The sequence below is a fragment of the Bos indicus x Bos taurus genome, chromosome 1 (genome assembly GCF_003369695.1).
Source record: "Bos indicus x Bos taurus breed Angus x Brahman F1 hybrid chromosome 1, Bos_hybrid_MaternalHap_v2.0, whole genome shotgun sequence".
NCBI classification, from domain to species: Eukaryota; Metazoa; Chordata; class Mammalia; order Artiodactyla; family Bovidae; genus Bos; species Bos indicus x Bos taurus.
The window spans coordinates 42,383,558-42,409,365 of record NC_040076.1 but is presented as its reverse complement, the minus strand read 5'-3'; the positions used below and the strand labels follow the sequence as shown (position 1 = coordinate 42,409,365).

General features: G+C 37.8%; 1 protein-coding gene across 1 annotated transcript; it reads right to left on the bottom strand.

Moving 5' to 3' along the window:
• Positions 1-22,015: 22,015 nt before the first annotated feature.
• LOC113898654 (olfactory receptor 5H2-like) lies at positions 22,016-22,945 on the bottom strand. Its single transcript, XM_027551995.1, has one exon. The coding sequence runs from the start codon at positions 22,943-22,945 to the stop codon at positions 22,016-22,018; it is 930 nt and encodes a 309-aa protein (XP_027407796.1).
• Between the last annotated feature and the right edge of the window lie 2,863 nt (positions 22,946-25,808).

Sequence of the window (25,808 nt, the reverse complement as noted above, 5' to 3'; positions counted from 1 at the left end):
CCTGTGCTCTAGAGCCCAGTAGCCACAATTATTGAGTCCACATGCCTCAGCTGCTGAAGCCGTCACATCCTAAAGCTGGTGCTTCGCAACAAGAGAAGCCATTGTAATGAGAAGCTCTTGCACTGCAATGAAGATTGGCCCCAACTCACCACAGCTAGAGAAAGTCCACACAGAATACCCAGCCAGCAGAGGATAAAATAAATAAAATTATTCTTAAAAGTTACAATTTCTAGTTATAAAATGAATGTCATGAATATAATTTACAGCATGGTAAATGTAGTTAATGATACTATATCATTACAATGCAATATTGCATGCTCAGTCATTAAGTCATATCTGACTCTTTGTGACCCATGGTCTTGAGCCCACTAGGCTCCTCTGTCCATGGGATTTCCCAGGCAAGGATACTAGAGAAGTTTGCCATTTCCTTCTCTAATGGATCCTCCCAACCCTGGGATGAATCTGCATCTCTTGCTTTGTCAGGTGGATTTCTTTACCACTGAGCCACCTGGGAAGCCAATGGAATATTACTCAGCCATGAAAAGGAACAAATTTGAGTCAGTTCTGGTGAGCTGGATGAACCAAGAGCCTGTTATACAGAGTGAAGTAAGCCAGAGAGAGGAAAATAGATATTGTATATGAATATATATATATATATATATATATATATATATATACACACACATATGGAATCTCAAAAGATGGTACTAGTGAACCTATCTGCAGGGCAGGAATAGAGACACAGATATAGAGAACAGACTTATGGACACAAGCAGGGAAGGAGAGAGTGGATCAAATTGAAAGAGTAGCATTGAAACATACACATTACCATATGTAAAACAGATAGCTAGTGGGAAGTTGCTATATGACCCAGGGAGATCAAGCTGGTGCTCTGTGATAGCCTAGAGGAGTGGAATGGCATGGGAAGAGAGAGGGAGATTCAAGAGGGAGGGGACATATGTATACCTTTGGCCAATTCATGTTGACATATGGCAGAAACCAATGCAATATTGTAAAGCAATTGTCTTCCAATTGGAAATAAAAATTAATACTATGTCATACTTTTGAAATTAGGTAGGAGACTGGATCTTTAAAGTTCTTATCAAGACAAATTTGTAATTAAGTATGGTGACAGATGTTAACCAAATGTAGTTGACCATTTTGCAATACATACAGATAGCAAATCATTATGTTGTATACCTGAAACTTACCTAATGTTGTGTTAATTTTACCTCAATTTAAAGAAGAAATAAATTGAAAATAAAAATAATTAAACAAAACTAAAACTATTTAAGAGCCAAATTCATAGAAATAGAGAGTATATTTGTGGTTTCTAAGGGTGGGAGATATTGGTCAGGGTGGTCAAAAGGTAGCAATTTCCAGTTATAAGTGAATGGGTTCTAGGGATCTAATATAAGGCCTCTTCTTAACAATACTATATTATACACTTGAAAGTGTAAAGAAAGTCTTAAAAATTCACATAAAAATGGTAACTATATGAGTTTATGAAAATGTTAACTAGCCTTATTGTGGTGATCACTGCAATATATAAATATATCAAATTATCACATAGAACATCTTAAACTTATATGATTCTGCGATGTCAATTATATCTCAATAGTTATAGGGGAAAATGTCTAGTAATTGAACAAAATGACCTCCAAGTAAAAAAATAATGTTTCAGCACTGTAGAAATCCATGAGAGAACCTGTTCATTCATATTTGGAAATGATGAGACCATTCAATGTTTAAATGTAATGAAAATTTACACATGTTCAAATATACCTATTGCTATCATCTCAGACCTGAAATAGTTGTGTATATATAATTCCAAGAAGACCTCAGTTTTGCCAAGAATATTATAATATTCCAGCTAGCATTTTCTTGGCTCTTTATTTGGGCCAGTTTCTGTATTAAATATTTTACAACAACTACCCTTGTAAATCCTCATAACAAATCTCTGCAGTCAGTATTATTTTCACCTTCACCCTCCACCTGGCTCATAAATGGGAAAACAGAGGTGCAGAGAGTTTGTGACTTAACCAGGCTATATATGACTAGTAAATGATAGAGTCAAACTTCAAAACCCAGGAGTCTAAACCTAAAATTTCATGCACTTAACTATTCTGCTTTGTCAGCATTAATAATGAGGATAGTGCTGGCCTGAATCAGGTCAACACCCCATTTCTTGTACATGATTAGTCCAAGGAGATTTGTGGGAGAATCAGAAGTACTAATGAACTCCTGATGCTGATTTCTATTAATGTAATCTAGGGCTAACTTTTAATCAAGGTTAGGAAAATGAGACCCCTCCTCTGTAGTACTTATAACTCAGTACTGCCAGATCTGGGGAATTCCTGAGAAAGTATAGGATGGAAAATGGAGCTAGAAATTAGAGGGAAAAGAATCCGAGCTAATGAATCAGAATGCACAGAGAAAAGTGTTACAAGAAATTTCAGGAGCAGCCATTGCCATTAACATTTCGCTTTAATGAGTCAGCTTCAGGTTCATAGTGGATGAGTAGTGGGAGAACGCAGTCAGCTTGACCCAGTGCCAGGGCAGAGCAAAGTCTTCTGCCCTTAATGCCAAGGTTGATTTGGGTTTTGTCAATATTATGTAACTATTATTTTCATTTGATGACACCAATGTTACCTTTCCTAAGAAATCCCTATTGCTTTCCTAATAATGTCTACTGAGCATTGCATGTAGATTATGGATACATAATTACAATTACAGAAGTTTCCCTATTCCTCATCTCTAAGCATCAAACTTCTAATAGAGTCTCCAGAGAAGACTCTCAGGTTCACTATTGTATTCTCAGCAGAGAGTGTTAATTGTCTATGTACGTCTACAGTTAATGAGTGAATGAGAGTGTTAGCCAAGGTACTGTTCTCAGTGATCTCAACTGATGGATTATTTTTCAAAGATTAATGATAGTCTGAAAAAGGGAAATATTTTGGTAATTTCTGTTCTAAGAAATATTTGAAGAAGCCCCTCCATTTTGTTTCATAATAAAATGAGAGAAGAGTCTTTTTTAATATATCAGATTTTTAAGCTATTGATTTATATAAATAATATGTGAAAAATCAGTATAAATATTAGAAACTAGCAATAAACTCTGAAATAATAAACACGGGGAAGAAACTTTAGTTTCTTTTGGAAAGCCTTTTGCTAATTTCTAAGTCACTTCAGTCGTGTCCGACTCTGTGTGTCCCCATTGACGGCAGCCCACCAGGCTTCCCCGTCCCTGGGATTCTCCAGGCAAGAACACTGGAGTGGGTTGCCATTTCCTTCTCCAATGCATGAAAGTTAAAAGTGAAAGTGAAGTCGCTCAGTCGTGTCCGACCCTCAGCGACCCCATGGACTGCAGCCTTCTAGGCTCCTCCATCCATGGGATTTTCCAGGCAAGAGTACTGGAGTGGGGTGCCATTGCCTTCTCCGATGGAAAGCCTTAGTTTCATCTATTTTAATAACGCAGATACTTTTAGAGGATATAAAGCGTTATGGAGTGATTTCCGCATCTCTTTTCTTCCCTTTAAAACTCCTTCTTCTTCCCTTTCCCAATCTCTAGGAGCCTGGGAAAGATAGAGGAAGCTCTGCCTCTATCACCTGTCCTGACATAAATATTTCTCTTCTTTTCCCTGTTTTCTCTCTCTCTCTTCTTCATCATTTTCTTAATTGTTTTTCAGAGACCCTGTGGCCTGTCCTTTATTTTCCTGACTTGTCTCCTGGTATGAAAGCTACAAAGGTTCTGCCTTCAGTCCTGGGTGTTCTGCTCAACTCTTTCAGTCTGTTTATTGGGGTTTTATTTTTCAAGGAGAGAATTAGCTGCTCTGGATTTGTCTTGGATCCGATCACATCCTCTTTAAAGGGAAATTGATCTAATTTGTGAGAGGAGGAAGAAACTTTTTTTTTTTTTTTTTTTTGAGCGGAAATAAAGTTCTGCAGCAAGGAAAACCAAAGCTTTGTTTTCAGTTATAAACTGGCAAATTCATTATGTTGTATATCTAGCTTCCTACTTGACATCTCTATATAAACGTTAGTAGGCATCTCACATTTATCATGGCCAAACCTGAGTTTCTCTATTACTATAAATTCCCAATTGTATTTCTCCTATATCTCCCTCATTTTTAAAAAATGGTGATTCCATTTTCCAGATACTCAGGTAAAAACTATCGTCAGTTGTTTAAAAAAAATGTCAGCATTAACGTCAAAATGTACTCAGAATCTAACCTTTTTTACTCTCCTGGTGCAAACCACCATTTCTTACCTGATAATGCAAAAGTCATACAACAGCTTTTCCTGTTTTCACCCATGCATCCTACAGTCTTGTCTCAACAGAGCAGCCAGAGGTATAAGCCGTGTGAAGTCACTTCTGCTCAAGGTACTTTGATAGAGCCTTCTTTCACTTAGCTTAAAAGGAAAAGTCCTTATCTATTTTTGATTTTTTTCTAATTGTAGTGACTTTTAAAATATATTTTAATTGTCCTTTGTCAGATAGTTTTGCAACTATTCTCTCCTAAAATGTGACCCTCTTGTTCATTTTCTTGATTGTATCTTTTGATGAACAGAAAATTTCATTTAATAGTCTAATTTATCAGTTTCTAATGATACTACTTTCCATGTTCTGTCTAAACATTTCTGCCTACCCCTATTTCTTGAAGATACTCTTCTGTTTTCTTCCAAAAGCTTTATGGTTTTAGTTTTTAGGTTTACAATATAAATCCTGAATCAATCTTGTGTATAATAAGAGGTAATGGTCAATGCTTTTTTTTTTTTCATGTAGTATATTATGTTAAAAAGACCTTACTTCCTGTGTTGGAATGTTTTCAAGCCTTTGTTGAAAATCATATTCTTCATGTGTGTGATCCTATTTCTGGGTTCTCATCCACAGATCTGCTTTTATGACTTTAGTTCTGTATCATACCATATGAATTATGATAGCTTTAAAGTTAGTATTAAAATCAATCAGCAAGTCCTTCAATAGTTTTTTTTTTTCAGAATTGCTTTGGATATTCTAGATTGTTTGCATTTTAATTTAAATTTTACAGTCAGTTTGTTAATTTCTATATAGGATCCATAACTGTTGTTGTTCAGTAGCCAAGTCATGTCTGACTCTTTGCAACCCCATGAAGTGCAGCATACCAGGCTTCCCAGTCTTTCACTATCTCCTGGAGTTTGCTTAAACTCATCTCTTGAGTCAATAATGCCATCCAACTATTTAATCCTCTCTTGCTTCAGGTAACCAGAGTATTGGATAGTAATATTCTGATTAAAATTGCACTGAATCCCAGTTTGATCTCTGGGTTAGGAAGATCCCCTGGAGGAGGCCTGGCAACCCACTCCAGTTTATAGCCTGAAGAGTCCACATGGACAAAGGAGCCTGGTGAGCTAGAGTCCGTGGGGTTGTGAAGAGTCAGACACTACTGAGTGACTATACACAGCACAGCTTTGAATCTATAGATAAATTTGGGAAGAATTAACATTCTAATGGTATTGAATGTTTCAGTCCAAGATTTCATTTGTTGAGGTTTCTTCTAATGTCTCACAGCAGTGGCTTATAGAATTCAGAATAAAGGTCTTCTATACTTTTTGTTAAATGTATCCCTTACTATTATGATTTCTATGATATTGTAAGTAGGGCTTTACTTTTTACTTTATTTTCTAAACATTTCTTGCTAGCACACATAAGAACACTATATATATATGTGTATGTATGGGTATACATTATATATATATATATATATATATATATATATATATATATATATATAACTTTTATACTATAGGTTTAATAAATAAACCTGTTACCATCATTATTTTACAGATTCCTTAGGATTCTCTGTATAAAACAACCATGTCCTCTTGTTACAGAGAATTTTAATATTTCTTAACTTTCTTTATGTTTTTTATTTCTTAGACTTACTGTAATGACTAGGACCTCCAGTAAAATATTGAACAGAGTGGTGAGTTTTACCAATGTAATGGCAAAGTATTTAGCTATTGATAAAGAATCTGCATGTCAGTGCAGGAGACACAAAAGCCATGGGTTCGATCCCTGGGTCAGGAAGATCCCCTGGAGTAGGAAATGGCATTCCACTTCAGTATTCTTGCCTTAAAAATTCCATGGGCTGCGGGAGTTGCTTGTATATTTTTGAGATTAGTTCTTTGTCAATTGCTTCATTTGCTATTATTTTCTCCCATTCTGAAGGCTGTCTTTTCACCTTGCTTATAGTTTCCTTTGTTGTGCAGAAGCTTTTAATTTTAATTAGGTCCCATTTGTTTATTTTTGCTTTTATTTCCAATATTCTGGGAGGTGGGTCATAGAGGATCCTGCTGTAATTTTTGTCAGAGAGTGTTTTGCTTATGGTCTCCTCTAAGAGTTTTATAGTTTCTGGTCTTACATTTAGATCTTTAATCCATTTTGAGTTTATTTTTGTGTATGGTGTTTGAAAGTGTTTTAGTTTCATTCTTTTACAAGTGGTTGTCCAGTTTTCCCAGCACCACTTGTTAAAGAGATTGTTTTTTCTCTGTTGTAAAATATACAAGCAACTCCTGCAGCTCAATTTCAGAAAAATAAACAACCCAATCAAAAAATGGGCCAAAGAACTAAATAGACGTTTCTCCAAAGAAGACATACAGATGGCTAACAAACACATGAAAAGATGCTCAACATCACTCATTATCAGAGAAATGCAAATCAAAACCACAATGAGGTACCATTTCACGCCAGTCAGAATGGCTGCAATCCAAAAGTCTACAAGCAATAAATGCTGGAGAGGATGTGGAGAAAAGGGAACCCTCTTACACTGTTGGTGGGAATGCAAACTAGTACAGCCATTATGGAGAACAGCGTGGAGATTCCTTAAAAAACTGGAAATAGAACTGCCTTATGACCCAGCAATCCCACTGCTGGGCATACATACCAAAGAAACCAGAATTGAAAGAAACACGTATACCCCAATGTTCATCACAGCGCTGTTTATAATAGCCAGGACATGGAATCAACCTAGATGTCCATCAGCAGATGAATGGATAAGAAAGCTGTGGTGCATATACACAATGGAGTATTACTCGGCCATTAAAAATAATACATTTGAATCAGTTCTAATGAGGTGGATGAAACTGGAGCCTATTATACAGAGTGAAGTAAGCCAGAAAGAAAAACACCAATACAGTATACTAATGCATATATATAGAATTTAAAAGATGGTCATGATAACCCTGTATGCGAGACAGCAAAAGAGACACAGATATATAGGACAGTCTTTTGGACTCTGTGGGAGAGGGAGAGGGTGGGACGATTTGGGGGAATGGCATTGAAATATGTATAATATCATATAAGAAATGAATTGCCACTCCAGGTTCAATACAGGATGTTTGGGGCTGGTGCACTGGGATGACCCAGAGGGATGGTATGGGGAGGGTGGTGGGAGGGGGGTTCAGGATGGGGAACATGTCTACGCCCATGGCAGATTCATGTTGATGTGTGGCAGAACCAATACAATATTGTAAAGTAAAAAAAAAAAAAATAATAATAAAAATAAAAAATAAAAATACACTGAAAAAAAAAAATTCCATGGGCAGGAAAGCCTGGTGGGATACAGTTATGGGACTGCAAAGAGTCAGACATGACTGATTGACTGAGCACATTATATTTTTACATTATGTATAAAATTAGTTGTGGATTTTACATAAATGAACTTTGTCAAGTTGAAGAAATTTCCTTCTGTGTATAGACCATTGTTAGCTTTTTAAGAAAGCAAGAATGAATGTTAGATTTTTTCATATGTATTTTTTTCATCTATTAAAATAATCATATTTTTATTTTTTATGTTAATATGATAACTTAAAATATTGGTTTTAATCCATTAGCTTATTGATTTTAAAGCAATTTTGCATTTTTGGAATGAAATCACTTTAGGATATATTATCTTTTCTATTTCTGAACATGATTTGCTAATATTTTATTAAGCACTTTTGACTACATATTCAGAAGTATATTGATCCCTCTTTTTAAAAAGTGCACTTTTCTTGTGTTGATATCAAGATTGTGCTGGCCTCATCAAATAAGGTAGGAAGATATCCCATCATTTCTATTTACTGGAAGAATTTTTGTACATTGGTATTATTTAATTCCCTAAATGTTTGATTAAATTGTTCAGTGGTTTCTAATGGTTTCATTTGGGCCTAGACTTTTCTTTGTAGGAAAAAATTTATATTAATTCAATTTACATATTAGAGGTTTATTTAACCTTTCTATTTCTTCTTGTGACAGTTTTGGGGAATTATATTTTTCAAAAAGTTTATCCATTTTATCTAAGTAGTTTAATTTTTTGGCATAAAATTGTTCATATTTTCATATTTTTTTAATACTATAAAATCTGTAGTAATAGTCTCTTTCATTCCCTGTGTAGGTGATAGGGTGTTTACTCACCCTAGTTATTTAATTCTCACTAAAACTTTACTCTTGAGAGTCCCTAGGACTGCAAGGAGATCCAACCAGTCCATTCTAAAGGAGATCAGTCCTGGGTGTTCTTTGGAAGGAATGATACTAAAGCTGAAACTTCAGTACTTTGGCCACCTCATGGGAAGAGTTGACTCATTGGAAAAGACTCTGATGCTGGGAGGGATTGGGGACAGGAGGAGAAGGGGACGACAGAGGATGAGATGGCTGGATGGCATCACCATCACGACTGGACGTGAGTTTGAGTGAACTCCGGGAGTTGGTGATAGACAGGGAGGCCTGGTGTACTGCAATTCATGGGGTCACAAAGAGCTGGACACGACTGAGCGACTGAAATGAACTGAACTGAAAACTTTACTAATTTTTATATTTTCAATGAACTGATTTTTAGTTTTGTCAATTTTCTTCATTATACATCTATTTTATGTTTTTTTTTTAATTCCTCTGTTATCTTTATTATTTTTCCTTGCATTTATTTTGGGTTTATTTTGCCCCTCTTTAAATTTTTAAGTGAAAGCTTAGATAATTGATTTTAGATCTATCTTCTGTCCTAGTATAATTATTTAATGCTATACACTTTTTCTCCTTGCACTGATTTAATAGCAGTACACAAATTTTAAAATATTATTTTCATTATTGTTTAATTCAAATTTTCTTCTAGTTTCTTTTGTGAATTATTTGATGTATGGATTACTTAGAGGAAACTTTTTAAATTTACAGATATTTTCAGTTTGTTTAAATATCTTTTTGTTGTTTTCTAATTTAATTCCATTATGGATAAAGATACCCTGTATACTTTTATTTTTCTTAAATTTATGGAGACATGTGTCTCCAGCAAGTGATTATCTTAAAAAATGTATATTTCTTGAAGATGTTGGTTGTATTGTTCTACAAGCGGTCAATTATATTAAGAAAGGTGATATTGTTCCTCAGATCTTATTTCTCTTCACTATAATTTTATCACTTCATTGTTCTATTGTTGAAAGAAGGGTGTTAAAATCCTCAACAAAGATAATGGACTTACCTATTTCTCTTTTTGATTACATCTGTTTGCTCCATTATTATTCTATTATTAAAGGCATACACTATTAGGACTGTTACGTCTTTTTGACAAATTGATCCCTTTATTACTGTAAAATCTTTTTTATTTTTAGCAATATTATTTGTCTTATCATCTTTTCTTCTGATATTAATGTAGTCACTCCAGCTTTCTTATGGTTACTCTGAGCATCGTATATTTTTTTCTATTTTTTACTTTTAATCTGTATCTATCTGTATATTTAAAGTACATTTCTTAGAGACAATGTATTGTTAGGCCTTACTTTTTCTCTTGCTAAAATAATTTTTATTTAAGTATGATTTGCCTATTAAACTATAACCATTTTAAGTATACATTGAGTTCAGTGGATTTTGACAAATTTTGACATTTTGACAAATTTTGAACTACTCAGTTCAGTTCAGTCACTCAGTCGTGTCCAACTCTTTGCAACCCCATGAATTGCAGCACGCCAGGCCTCCCTGTCCATCACCAACTCCTGGAGTTCACTCAGACTCACGTCCATCGAGTCAGTGATGCCATCCAGCCATCTCATCCTCTGTCGTCCCCTTCTCCTCCTGCCCCCAATCCCTCCCAGCATCAGAGTCTTTTCCAATGAGTCAACTCTTTGCATGAGGTGGCCAAAGTACTGGAGTTTCAGCTTTAGCATCATTCCTTCCAAAGAAATCCCAGGGCTGATCTCCTTCAGAATGGACTGGTTGGATGTCCTTGCAGTCCAAGGGACTCTCAAGTGTCTTCTCCAACATCACAGTTCAAAAGCATCAATTCTTCGGTGCTCAGACTTCTTCACAGTCCAACTCTCACATCCATACATGACCACAGGAAAAACCATAGCCTTGACTAGACGAACCTTTGCTGGCAAAGTAATGTCTCTGCTTTTCAATATGCTATCTAGGTTGGTCATAACTTTCCTTCCAGGGAGTAAGCGTCTTTTAATTTCATGGCTGCAGTCACCATCTGCAGTGATTTTGGAGCCCCCCAAAATAAAGTCTGACACTGCTTCCACTGTTTCCCCATCTATTTCCCATGAAGTGATGGGACTGGATGCCATGATCTTCGTTTTCTGAATGTTGAGTTTTAAGCCAACTTTTTCACTCTCCAGTTTCACTTTCATCAAGAGGCTTTTTAGTTCCTCTCCACTTTCTGCCATAAGGGTGGTGTCCTCTGCATATCTGAGGTTATTGACATTTCTCCCAGCAATCTTGATTCCAGCTTGTGCTTCTTCCAGTCCAGCATTTCTCATGATGTACTCTGCATATAAGTTAAATAAGCAGGGTGACAATAGACAGCCTTGACGTACTCGTTTTCCTATTTGGAACCAGTATGTTGTTCCATGTCCAGTTCTAACTGTTGCTTCCTGACCTGCATAAAAATTTCTCAAGAGGCAGATCAGGTGGTCTGGTATTCCCATCTCCTTCAGAATTTTCCACAGTTTCTTGTGATCCACACAGTCAAAGGCTTTGGCATAGTCAATAAAGCAGAAATAGATGTTTTTCTGGAACTCTCTTGCTAGCACAATCAAAATTCATAGCATTTTCATCATTTTCAGACTATCCACTACCCCTCCCAGTCATTCTCACTTTCTGTAACTATAGATTAATTTTGCCTTTTCTAGGATTTCACAGTAATAGTATAACACATGATCTTTTGTGTCTGAGTTTTTTTGCTCACCTTACCTGTTTTGAAAATCATCTATTTTTTGCGTGTACCATAGTCTAGAGTTCATTCCTTTTTATTGCTGAGCAATATTCCACTGTATGGCTTTACCAGGTCAGGAAAATCCCCTGGAGAAGGGAATGGCTACCCACTCCAGTAATCTTGCCTGGAAATTCCATGGACAGAGGAGCCTGGTGGGCTACAGTCCAAGGGGTTGCAAAGAGTTGAACGCAGCTGAGTGACTAACACTTTTCACTGATAGACATTTGCATTGTCCTCAGTTTGACCATTCACAATAAATCTACCATGAGAAAAAGTCTTTGGGAGGACATATGTTTTCATTTTGTGGGGTAAATATCAAGAATTTCTTGGTTATAATGGTAACTGTATGATTCACTTGTTAAGAAAATGCCAAACTTTTTTGGATTAGTTGTGCTATTTTGTATTCCTACCAACAATGAATGAGACTTTCATTTGCTTCACTTCCTGGCAACACTTGGTGTTGTCAGTCTTTTCAAATTTAGCCATGATTTTATTTTGCATTTCTCTGATGACTAATGCTATTGAGCATCTTTTCATATTTTTGGCATATCTTCTTTTATAGAGCATTCATTCTACTATTTTTTCCCATTAAAAATTGGATGATTTGAATTGTTCCTACTGAGTTGAAGAGTCCTTTAAATATTCTGAATACAAGTTTTTAGTCAGATAGGTGTGCTACAGTTATTTTCTCCAAGTTTGTGGCTTGGCTTTTCATTTTCTAAATTATGTTTTTTTTTTTTTTTTTTTTAATAGCAGATGGTTTATATTTTGCTGTTTCACTTGTCAAATTTTTCTCTTATGGTAATTCTGTTTTATATCCTCTCTAAAATATAATTGAATACCCTTGAAATTGCAATTTTTCTTATTTTAGATGTTTTATAGCTTAGCTTTTATGTTTTGTCCTGTGATACATTTTAGTTACTTTGTATGTGTGGTGAAGTAAGAGTCAAGATTTATTTTTCTTATATAAGGGAAAAACATAAAGCCAAAGATTTGTCTCAAGCTTTGAAAACTCATGAAGTTTGCCTCAATAGGTTTTGTGCTTTCTTATGACATATCATCACTTCTTTTTTCTCTAATTCTCACTTTTTGAATGGGAATGTTTATTCTATGCCTGTCCCACCATTGTACTAATTTGGTTTTTATAGGAGCAAAAATGGAGATATATTTCACCTAAGGATAACTCATACCTTGAATATGAGTATGTACTCAAGTATAATTCATACCTTAAAACGTGAGTGAGTGAGTGAAGTTGCTCAGTCGTGTCCGACTCTTTGCGACCCCATGGACTATAGCCCACCAGGCTCCTCTGTCCATGGGATTCTCCAGGCAAGAGTACTGGAGTGCATTGCCATTTCCTTCTCCAACCTTAAAATGTACTTTGATTCATTCATATCTAATTTAGATGATGTTTAGACGAGACTTTGGACTTTACATTTTGGATTTGATACTGAAATGAGTTAAGACTTTTGGAGTTGTGGGGTGGAATATATGTATTTTGTAAGTGAAAAGGACATCAATTTTGTGGGTCAGGGACCCCCTGTTATAGACTGACTGTTCATAACATATGGTCATATGGTCCCCAATTTTATGAATTGAATATTTATATTTCCCTAAAATGCATATGATAAAATCTTAACCCCCAATATGTATTAGGAGATGGGGCCTCTGGGAGATGAGTCATGAAACTGGAGCGCTCATGAATGAAGTTAATGCCCTTATAAGAAGAACAGGAGAGAGTTTCCTTCCTGTCTCTGCTCTCTATCATGTGAAGATACACTGAAAAGTCAGCTCTCTACAAATCAGTAAGTAGGCTGTTACCAGAACCTTACCACACTGGCACCATGTCCTGTGATTTACATTTGCACTGTGAAAAAATAAATTTCTAAAAAACTACTGCACAGTTGAACTCATCTCACACACTAAGAAAGTAATGCTCAAAATTCTCCAAGCCACGCTCCAACAGTACATGAGCCATGAACTTCCAGATGTTCAAGCTGGTTTTAGAAAAGGCAGAGGAACCAGAGATCAAATTGCCAACATCCGTTAGATCATTGAAAAAATAAGAGAGTTCCAGAAAAACTTCTACTTCTGTTTTATTGATTATACCAAAGCCTTTGACTGTGGATCACAATAAACTGTGGGAAATTCTGAAAGAGATATGAATACTGGACCACCTGACCTGCCTCTTGAGCTATCTGTATGCAGGTCAGGAAGCAACAGTTAGAATTGGACATGGAGCAACAGACTGGTTCCAAATAGGAAAAGGAGTACATCAAGGTTGTCTATTGTCACCCTGCTTATTTAACTTATATGCAGAGTACATCATGAAAAATGCTGGGCTGGAGGAAGCACAAGCTGAAATCAAGATTGCCATGAGAAATATCAATACATAAGACAGGCAGATGACACCACCCTTATGGAAAAAAGTCAAGAAAAACTAAACAGCCCCTTGATGAAAGTGAAAGAGGAGAGTGAAAAAGTTGGCTTAAAACTCAACATTCAGAAAATGAAGATCATGGCATCTGGTCCCATCACTTCATGGGAAATAGATGGGGAAACCATGGAAGCAGTGACAGACTTTATTTTGGGGGGATCCAAAATCACTGCAGGTGGTGACTGCAGCCATAAAATTAAAACATGCTTGCTCCTTGGAAAAAAAGTTATGACCAACCTAGACAGCATATTAAAAAGCAGAGATATTACTTTGCCAACAAACATCCATCTAATCAAAGCTATGGTTTTTCCAGTATTCATGTATGGATGTGAGAGTGGGTTGTGAAGAAAGCTGAGCACTGAAGAATTGATGCTTTTCAACTGTGGTGTTGGAGAAGACTCTTGAGAGTCCCTTGGACTCTAAGGAGATCCAACCAGTCCATCCTAAAGCAGATAAGTCCTGGGTGTTCATTGGAAGGACTGATGCTGAAGCTGAAACTCCAATACTTTGGCCACCTGATGTGAAGAACTGACTCATTGGAAAAGATCCTGATGCTGGGAAAGATTGAAGGCAGGAGGAGAAGGGGACGACAGGATGAGATAGTTGGATGGCATCACCGACTCAATGGATATGAGTTTGAATAAACTCAGGGAGTTGGTGATGGACTGAGTGGCCTGACGTGCTGCAATCCACGGGGTCACAAAGATTCGGACACGACTGAGCAATTGAACTAAACTGATTTTCAAGTTCACTGACTGTTTTTTCTGGCTATTCAGTTCAGTTCAGTTCAGTCGCTCAGTCATGTCCGACTCTTTGCAACCCCATGAATTGCAGCACACCAGGCCTCCCTGTCCATCACCAACTCGCGGAGTTCACCCAGACTCACGTCCATCGAGTCAGTGATGCCATCCAGCCATCTCATCCTCTGTCGTCCCCTTCTCCTCCTGCCCCCAATCCCTCCCAGCATCAGAGTCTTTTCCAATGAGTCAACTCTTCGCATGAGGTGGCCAAAGTACTGGAGTTTCAGCTTTAGCATCATTCCTTCCAAAGAAATCCCAGGGCTGATCTCCTTCAGAATGGACTGGTTGGATGTTCTTGCAGTCCAAGGGACTCTCAAGTGTCTTCTCCAACATCACAGTTCAGAAGCATCAATTCTTCGGTGCTCAGCCTTCTTCACAGTCCAACTCTCACATCCATACATGACCACAGGACAAACCATAGCCTTGACTAGACGAACCCTTGTTGGCAAAGTAATGTCTCTGCTTTTGAATATGCTATCTAGGTTGATCATAACTTTCCTTCCAAGGAGTAAGCGTCTTTTAATTTCATGGCTGCAGTCACCATCTGTAGTGATTTTGGAGCCCAGAAAAATAAAGTCTGACACTGTTTCCACTGTTTTCGCATCTATTTCCCATGAAGTTATGGGACCAGATGCCATGATCTTCATTTTCTGAATGTTGAGTTTTAAGCCAACTTTTTCACTCTCCACTTTCACTTTCTTCAAGAGGTTTTTTAGTTCCTCTCCACTTTCTGCCATAAGGGTGGTGTCCTCTGCATATCTGAGGTTATTGATATTTCTCCCGGCGATCTTGATTCCAGCTTGTGCTTCTTCCAGTCCAGCGTTTCTCATGATGTACTCTGCATATAAGTTAAATAAGCCACCGCCACTGCCAAGTTGCTTCAGTCGTGTCCGACTCTGTGAGACCCCACGGACTACAGCCTACCAAGCTTCTCTGTCCATGGGATTCTCCAGGCAAGAACACTGGAGTGGGTTGCCATTTCCTTCTCCAGTGCATGAAAGTGGAAAGTGAAAGTGAAGTCACTCAGTCGTGTCTGACTCTTAGGGACCCCATGGACTGCAGCCTACCAGGCTCCTCCATCCATGGAATTTGCCAGGCAAGAGTACTGGAGTGGGGTGCCATTGCCTTCTCCAGTTAAATAAGCAGGGTGACAATATACAGCCTTGATGTACTCCTTTTCCTATTTGGAACAGTCTGTTGTTCCGTGTCCAGTTCTAACTGTTGCTTCCTGACCTACATATAGGTTTCTCAAGAGGCAGATCAGGTGGTCTGGTATTCCCAGCTCTTTCAGAATTTTCCACAGTTTATTGTGATCCACACAGTCAAAGGCTTTGGCATAGTCAATAAAGCAGAAATAGATGTTTTTCTGGAACTCTCTTGCTTTTTCCATGATCCAGTGGATGTTGGCAATTTGATCTGCAGTTCCTCTGCCTTTTCTAACACCAGCTTGAACATCAGGAAGTTCAGGGTTCACATATTGCTGAAGCCTGGCTTGGAGAATTTTGAGCATTACTTTACTAGCATGTGAGATGAGTGCAATTGTGCGGTAGTTTGAGCATTCTTTGGCATTGCCTTTCTTTGGGGTTGGAAAGAAAACTGACCTTTTCCAGTCCTGTGGCCACTGCTGAGTTTTCCAAATTTGCTGGCTTATTGAGTGCAGCATTTTCACAACATCATCTTTCAGGATTTGAAAGAGCTCAACTGGAATTCCTTCACCTCCACTAGCTTTGTTTGTAGTGATGCTTTGTAAGCCCCACCTGACTTCACATTCCAGGATGTCTGTTTCTAGGTGAGTGATCACACCATCATATTATCTGGGTCTTGAAGATCTTTTTTGTACAATTCTTCTGTGTATTCTTGCCACCTCTTCTTAATATCCTCTGCTTCTGTTAGGTCCATACCATTTCTGTCCTTTATTGAGCCCATCTTTGCATGAAATGTTCCCTTGATATCTCTAATTTTCTTGAAGAGATCTCTAGTCTTTCCCATCCTGTTGTTTTCCTCTATGTCTTTGCACTGATCTCTGAGGAAGGCTTTCTTATCTCTCCTTGCTATTCTTTGGAACTCTGCATTCAAGTGCGTATATCTTTCCTTTTCTCCTATATAGATATATACTTATATATGTCATTTAATCTGGACATACCCATGAATCATATGTATGTGTATATACACAGAAAAATATATATATACACACAAATACCATATTTGCAAATAATCTATTAGCACACCAATCCATTAAAAGTTATCAAAATGGAATATGTTTTAATCATTGTTCTATTTATGAAGAATAAACTGTCAGGTACGGTTAGGACTCATGAGTATCCTTAGGATATAGGAGGTAAGTAAGTACTCAAAGGTAGATAATTTTCAGGGTAAAGACCGCAGTAGTGTTAATATTAAAGTGTATGGAATTTCAGTGTTGAGGAAGATAAGGTAAGAGTCATGAAGATGGATTACTAATTGTATCTAGAGCTTAAAGTGAGATGAAAGCTGACATCTAAGTACCTTGAGGTCACAAATCATCCAAAATATTATTCATTTTCATATCTTCCCAAGCTATCCACTAGGCACTATGACACCATATAATCTTAACATAATTTGAACTTGGTAATATGCATCTGGACGGGAGGGTCATGGTGGAGAGGTCTGACAGAATGTGATCCACTGGAGAAGGGAATGGCAAACCACTTCAGTATTCTTGCCTTGAGAACCCCATGAACAGTATGAAAAGGCAAAATGATAGGATACTGAAGGAGGAACTCCCCAGGTCAGTAGGTGCCCAATATGCTACTGGAGATCAGTGGAGAAATAACTCCAGAAAGAATGAAAGAATGGAGCCAAAGCAAAAACAATAACCAGCTGTGGGTGTGACTGGTGATAGAAGCAAGGTCCGATGCTGTAAAGGCCAGTATTGCATAGGAACCTGGAATGTCAGGTCCATGAATCAAGGCAAATTGGAAGTGGTCAAACAAGAGATGGCAAGAGTGAATGTCGACATTCTAGGGATCAGTGAACTAAAATGGACTGGAATGGGTGAATTTAACTCAGATGACCCTTATATCTACTACTGCGGACAGGAATCCCTCAGAAGAAATGGAGTAGCCATCATGGTCAACAAAAGAGTTCAAAATGCAGTACTAGGATGCACTCTCAAAAACGACAGAATGATCTCTGTTCGTTTCCAAGGCAAACCATTCAATATCACAGTAATCCAAATCTATGCCCCAAACAGTAACGCTGAAGAAGCTGAAGTTGAATGGTTCTATGAAGACCTACAAGACCTTTTAGAACTAACACCCAAAAAAGATGTCCTTTTCATTATAGGGGACTGGAATGCAAAAGTAGGAAGTCAAGAAACACCTGGAGTAACAGGCAAATTTGGCCTTGGAATATGGAATAAAGCAGGGCAAAGACTAATAGAGTTTGCCAAGAAAATGCACTGATCATAACAAACACCCTCTTCCAACAATACAAGAGAAGACTCTACACATGGACATCACCAGATGATCAACACCGAAATCAGACTGATTATATTCTTTGCAGCCAAAGATGGAGAAGCTCTATATAGTCAGCAAAAACAAGACTAGGAGCTGACTGTTGCTCAGATCATGAACTCCTTATTGCCAAATTCAGACTTAAATTGAAGAAATTAGGGAAAACCACTAGACCATAAAGGTATGACCTAAATCAAATCCCTTATGATTATACAGTGGAAGTGAGAAATAGATTTAAGGGCCTAGATCTGATAGATACAGTGCCTGATGAATTATGGACAGAGGTTCGTGACATTGTACAGGAGACAGGGATCAAGACCATCCCCATGGAAAAGAAATGCAAAAAAGCAAAATGCCTGTCTGGGGTGGCCTTACAAATAGCTGTGAAAAGAAGAGAAGTGAAAAGCAAAGGAGAAAAGGAAAGATATAAGCATCTGATGCAGAGTTCCAAAGAATAGCAAGAAGAGACAAGAAAGCCTTCCTCAGGGATCAGTGCAAAGACATAGAGGAAAACAACAGGATGGGAAAGACTAGAGATCTTTTCAAGAAAAAGAGAGAACAAGGGAACATTTCATGCAAAGAGGGCTCGATGGACAGAAATGATATGGACCTAACAGAAGCAGAAGATATTAAGAAGAGGTGGCAAGAATACACAGAACTGTATAAAAAAGAGCTTAACGACCCAGATAATCATGATGGTGTGATCACTCACCTAGAGCCAGACATCCTGGAATGTGAAGTCAAGTGGGCCTTACAAAGCCTCACTACAAACAAAGCTAGTGGAGGTGATGGAATTCCAGTGGAGCTATTTCAAGTCCTGAAAGATGATACTGTGAAAGTGCTGCACTCAATAAGCCAGCAAATTTGGAAAACTCAGCAGTGGCCACAGGACTGGAAAAGGTCAGTTTTCATTCCAATCCCAAAGAAAGGCAATGCAAAAGAATGCTCAAACTACCACACAGTTGCACTCATCTCACACACTAGTAAAGTGATGCTTAAAATTCTCCAAGCCAGGCTTCAGCAATACGTGAACTGTGAACTTCCAGATGTTCAAGCTGGTTTTAGAAAAGGCAGAGGAACCAGATGTCAAATTGCCAACATCCGCTGGATCATCGAAAAAGCAAGAGAGTTCCAGAAAAACATCTATTTCTGCTTTATTGACTATGCCAAAGCCTTTGACTGTGTGGATCACAAGAAACTGTGGAAAATTCTGAAAGAGAAGGGAATACCAGACCACCTGGCCTGCCTGTTGAGAAACCTATATGCAGGTCAGGAAGCAACAGTTAGAACTGGACATGGAACAACAGACTGGTTCCAAATAGGAAAAGGGGTACGTCAAGGCTGTCTATTATCACCCTGCTTATTTAACTTCTATGCAGAGTACATCATGAGAACGGCTGGGCTGGAGGAAGCACAAGCTGGAATCAAGATTACTGGGAGAAATATCAATAACCTCAGATATGCAGTTGATACCACTCTTATGGCAGTAAGTGAAGAAGAACTAAAAAGCCTCTTGATTAGAGTGAAAGAGGAAAGTGAAAAAGTTGTCTTAAAGCTCAACATTCAGAAAACTAAGATCATGGGATCTGGTCCCATCACTTCATGGCAAATAGATGGGGAAACAGTGGAAACAGTGTCAGACTTTATTTTATTGGGTGCCAAGATCACTGCAGATGGTGACTGCAGCCATGAAATTAAAAGACGCTTACTCTTTGGAAGGAAAGTTATGACCAACCTAGATAGCATATTAAAAAGCAGATATATTACTTTGTCAACAAATGTCTGTCTAGTCAAGGCTATGGTTTTTCCAGTGGTCATGTATGGATCTGAGAGTTGGACTGTGACAAAAGCTGAGTGCCGAAGAATTGATTCTTTTAAACTGTGGTGTTGTAGAAGACTCTTGTGCGTCTCTTGGACTGCAAGGAAATCCAACCAGTCCATCCTAAAGGAGATCAATCCTGGATGTTCACTGGAAGGACTGATGCTAAAGCTGAAACTCCAATACTTGGCCACCTCATGTGAAGAGTTGACTCATTGGAAAAGACCCTGATGCTTGGAGGGATTGGGAGCAGGAGGAGAAGGATACAACAGAAGGTGAGATGGCTGGATGGCATCACCGACTTGATGGACATGAGTTTGAGTGAACTCCTGGAGTTGTTGATGGACAGGGAGGCCTGGCGTGCTGTGATTAATGGGGTCGAAAAAAGTCAGACATGACTGAGCGACTGTACTGAACTGAATATGCATCTGAAGCCATCATATAAACAACACGGTCTAGATTTTTATTTTTATGTATGTTTCAAAGCTACCCTCTCAAATCATCCCACCCTTGCCTTCTCCCTCAGAGTCCAAAAGACTGTTCTTTATATCTGTGTTTTGCTGTTCACATATAGGGTCATTGTTACCATCTTGCTGCTGCTGCTGCTAAGTTGCTTCAGTCGTGTCTGAGTCTGTGCAACCCCATAGATGGCAGCTCACAACGCTCCTCCGTCCCTGGGATTCCCAAGGCAAGAACCCTAGAGTTGGTGCCATTTCCTTCTCCAATGCATGAATGTGAAAAGTGAAAGTGAAATCTCTCAGTCATGTCCAACTCTTTGCAACCCCATGGACTGTAGCCTACCAGGCTCCTCTGTCCATTGGATTTTTCAGGCAAGAGTACTGGAGTGGGTTGCCATTTCCTGCTCCAACCATCTTTCTAAATTCAATATATATGCATTAGTATACTGTATTGGTGTTTTTCTTTCTGATTTCGTTCTGTATAATAGGCTCCAGGTTCATCCATCTCATTAGAACTGATTCAATTGCATTCTTTTTAATGGCTGAGTAATACTCCATTGTGTATATGTACCACAGCTTTCTTATCCATTCATCTGCCAATGGACATCTAGGTTGCTTCCATGTCCTGGCTATTATAAACAGTGCTGTGATGAACATTGGGGTCCATGTGTCTCTTTCAATTCTGGTTTCCTCAGTGTGTTTGCCCAGCAGTGGGATTGCTGGGTCTTATGGCAGTTCTATTTCCAGTTTTTTAAGGAATCTCCACACTGTTCTCCATAGTGGCTGTAGTAGTTTGCATTCCCACCAACAGTGTAAGAGGGTTCCTTTTTTTCTGCATCCTCTCCAGCATTTATTGTTTGTAGACTTTTTTGACAGCAGCCATTCTGACTGGTGTTAGAAATGTTTTATATATTAATAATTTCTTTATCTTCCTAGTAACTTCATTTTTTAAAAATCTAGCAAGATTGACCATTTCCTTTTTGTTACATCACTTTTATTCTCTATGTCATTCCAATTATTCTGATATTTCATCTCCTAGCTTTCTGAATTAGTGAACTTTTAAGGTTATCCCACAACATACAAACACAGCTGGAAATTACCTTTCAAGGAAATATATGAAATGAGAGAGAACTGTCCTCATTATTCAAAACAGTACACTAAGCTAAGGGGGCATCCTTTTACAATTTGGTTTGACCTTCCCTGTTTCATTCTCATTTTTTCCTCATTGCTTTCCCAGTTTCTGTTTCTCTCTGTGATATGAGTATTGAATCCCCACAAGAAGTGAAATGTATCATGTCCCAAATAGAGTGGATGGAAGACCTTTGGATGGCCCCAGAATTCCTGCGATTTGCCTCTGTTCAAACACAAACCCGCCTCCACTATGGAGTTAAATGAGATATGAGTCTACAGGCTGCACAGCTGTATTCCTATCTAAATCAACATAATGCTGTTCAGAGGAACTATACTACTTCAATGCTTAATGCCTTTATAAAGCTATATTGAAGAACATTTAAGCATAAAAGTGTTTTAATTTGTATTCTGCTTCAGTTATTGTAGCATGACATAAATACTTGTTTAAAGTTCTTTGTATTTTTGAACAACATATACAAATATTTTAGGGAGTATATTAGTGCTAACACTTTAAGTCATAACACCTTAAAAAACAAAGGCAGTTTTATAAACACAAGAAGCTTGGAACACTAACCAAAACAGAGACACATCTAATCTTTACATCCATATGATGATTTAAAAAAAAAAAAAAGACTACAGATAACATTATGAAATCTAAACATTTCTTTTTAACACTTTTGTCAGTGAGTCCATGACTTTCTTATTTCTCAGGCTATAGATGATTGGATTTAACAAAGGGATTATAACAGTGTAAAATAGAGAGTCCATCATATCTTGAGCATCTGTTTGTGCAGAGCCAGGGTGCACATACCTGAAGAGAAGAGGCCCATAATATAAAGAGACACATAGGAGGTGGGCTCCACAGGTGGAGAAGGCCTTCCTTATGCCTTGTATGGATTTATTTTTTAAGATTGTAAAGAGAACAAGTATATAAGAGACAAGAACAGTAAGAATGGTGAACACTTGTATTGACCCTGAGAAAATAAATACCATCAGAACATTGATTGAAGGGTCAGTACAAGAAATCTTAAACAATGGCATGATGTCACAATAAAAGTGGTGTATTATGTTAGACTTACAGAAGGTTAATCTGAATAAAAAACCTATATGAATTATGGAATGAATAAGGCCACCTACAAATGATAAGACTGACAGTCGGATGCATAATCTATTGGTCATAATCACTGAATAAAGTAATGGTTTGCATATGGCCACATACCGATCAAACGCCATTGTTGCCAAGAGAAAACATTCTGTGGTTGCGCTGAATGCAAAGGAAAACAACTGTGTTATGCATTCAGAGAGAGAGATCATCTTCCTCTTGGCCAGGAAGTTGACGAGCATCTTGGGAGTCACAGTGGATGAGATCCAAGCATCCACAAAGGCTAAACTCCCAAGGAATAAGTACATGGGGATGTGAAGGTGAGGGTCATTATAGATGAGAGCAATTAGTCCAAGATTTCCTACAGTGGTGATGAGATATACTATCAGGAACATCAGGAACAGGTGAATATACCAATCTGGTTGATATGTAAGTCCTGTGAGAACAAATTCTGTCAGTGATGTTGCATTTTTAGTATCCATGTTGTTACTGGGTAGCCCCTAAAACGAAATGCAGTAAATGTAAAAGGAACATTCATTAAGATTATATAGAAAGAATATTGGAATAAGTAGTTGAAATAAAACCATGCACTTGTCAGAATACCCTTGATTTTATTCACTACTATCATGACAATGAAAAATAATCTGAGGAATTGGCATAATAGAAAATGTAAGTATTTCAGTTCAAAAAATGTGCAGGAATTAAAAGACTTAGAAGAAAGGACAGACATTGTAAAATAGCTAAATTTGTGAGGATACTTGTATGTGTTAGAAACATTCTTCATCTGGGACTTGGATGAGGGTTTAGGGGAAAGAAGTTTGAATTATAGAGTTATTTTAATGACATTTGAAGGATCTTGAACTTTTATTTCTTGGGCAGTAGGTATGCACTGAAAAGTTTTAGGACTAGGAAATTCATGGCAAGATATTTTTTAAATTAAATGTTTGGTATGTAAAAAATACTCTGCAGAGAAGGGAAAGCAGAATTACGAACAATAATTAGAAAGTGCTGATACTCCTGTCTGGTGTTTTCCAAACCAGAATACACATCAGAATTGTCTGGGGGAAATTTTTGTACAAAGTATAGATTATGAGGTGTTATTGTAGATACTGATTCAGTGGGAATAAGAATGAAGTCTAATAATCTGTATTTCCAAAATGCTCTCTAGTTGATTCAAATGCATGTGAAATTATTAGTCAGTGTGTAATATGTTATTAGGATTGATGAAAAAGGCAAAGAGTAGACCAAGATAAATCAGAATATAGAGTCCCTAGGACTCAGTGACATGTTAGGTTTGGAAGGAGTGGTCAGTGAAGGAGAGAGAGGACACTTGGTGATGGGCAGATGGTCATCAAAATTGAATTTGAGAACTCAAATGCTTTGGCCACTTGTTATAGAGAGAGCATCCCCTGATTATCCACTTGGGATAGCTTAGTAGTATGAGTTTGTTACAGCATAATATAAACAATGATTTGAAAGTATTTGGGTAGCTGAAGGCATACTTATGGATAACCTAACCATTAGAAATTGGAGAAGGAAATGGCAACCCACTCCAATGTTCTTGCCTGGAGAATCTCAGGGATGGCAGAGCCTGGCGGGCTGCCGTCTATGGGGTCGCACAGAGTCAGACACGACTGAAGTGACTTAGCAGCAGCAGCAGCAACCATTAGAAAGTATGTATAAGGTGAAAAGAAGGAGGGTGTGGGATGAAACTTGAGGAAATTTTGTTAAAGAGGCTTCGAAGTGAATACATGTCATTCTTACTCTAGAAATCAAAAGAACCAGGAACTCTTTCCCATTCCTTTTGCTCCTTGAGTAAGAGGACTTGATGTAGGTTTGACCAGTCAAATGCACCAATACTGAATTTGTAATATGGATAAAAGAAAGGGACAGGAAGAAAAGAGAATTCTGGTTGCCAAGGCAGCCAAGGCAGCCATATCAAGACCCTGGGAAATGCTTCCTGAATCTGCACCAACATTGTCTGTGTGAGCTGTGGCAGAGCTCCTATTGAGCAAGTGTAGGGATTTGATTCTGGCTGTTGTCTCACTGTGTTGCTTTCTTCTATTCCTGCCCATTTTCAGCTGATTCTTCCAATCTTCCTGGACTTTCTACGTAATAGTCAACTTTCATTTAACTAACTAACTTTCTGTTGCAAACAAGTGCCCTGTGTATGTGTGCTAAGTCACTTCAGTCTTGTATGACTCTTTGCTATGGACTGTAGCCCACCAGGCTCCCCTGTCCATGGGATTCTCCAGGCAAGAATCCTGGAGTGGGTTGCCATACCCTCTTCCAGGGGATCTTCCCTACCCAGGGATTGAACCCACATCTCTTATGTTTTCTGCATTGGCAGGTGGGTTCTTTACCACTAGTGCCCCTGGGAAGCACAATAAGTGCCCTGGCTCTAACCAAGAGAGATAGGGGAGCGACCAGACTAATATAATTATGTAAAGTTTAAAAATAAAATAAAATTTAAAAGTAAAAAAAAAAGAAAAAAAAAGAAAAAAAATGTTCTAAATAGAGTGATCAGAGAAGCAGAAGAGGAGCTGGAGAATTGAATTATGTGGACATAAAAAGAGAAAAGACCCTCAAAGACATAATGACGTGCTGCAGCAATTGGAAAAATGAATGCTCTGGTGAACAAGGAGTGAATAAAGAAAAATGAAATGAGAGGTTTTTAGTGTTTTTATGGAGAGTGGTTTCCATTTTGTAATAGTGTCAAGGACAGAGGATAGTAAGAAACAAACGGGAAACATGGTAGACAGAATAAGGGGAGTGTTTTTGAGTAAGAAAAAAAAAGGAAAACAATTGGAATTTATCTACTGCCCATAGGCAAATGTGTTTTTTTTCTTCCCCTGTAGAGCATTTAAGTAAAAATTTTCGAGAGGGGAGAGGAAAGCATCAAGAAGAGAAAACAAACAGGAGGAGTGGAAAGGAGAAATTTGGGTAGATGAAAAAAGAAAAAAAGGAGAGTGAGGAATAGATAAAATATAGCAAGAGATGTGGAAAGATAAGTGTAGGAACGACAAGCCAGTAAAGACATAAACACTGAAAAGGAAATAAGGGGAACGTTTGCAGGTAAATATTTGTCTTAACTGGTTTTCATTAAGTATTGTCAACACTGGGAATCTTTTCTTACTCTTTTCTTTAAAATTCCAAGTTTATCTTCCTAGGGAATTTGTGTGACAGAGAATTTTAATTTAAATTTTACCCTAGAAACTTTGGCTGTCTATAAACATACTAGCATTGCTAGATAGTTCTTTCAATATTTAGAAGTTGATTTATACTTATTATTACAGTAATTAGAACTTCTCTAAAAACCTGCTGGGTTTTACTTGAGAGCAATTT

What these genes read in the sequence shown, in the direction of transcription:
- LOC113898654 (XM_027551995.1), bottom strand. Translation starts at nt 22,945, where the DNA reads ATGGATACTAAAAATGCAACATCACTGACAGAATTTGTTCTCACAGGA.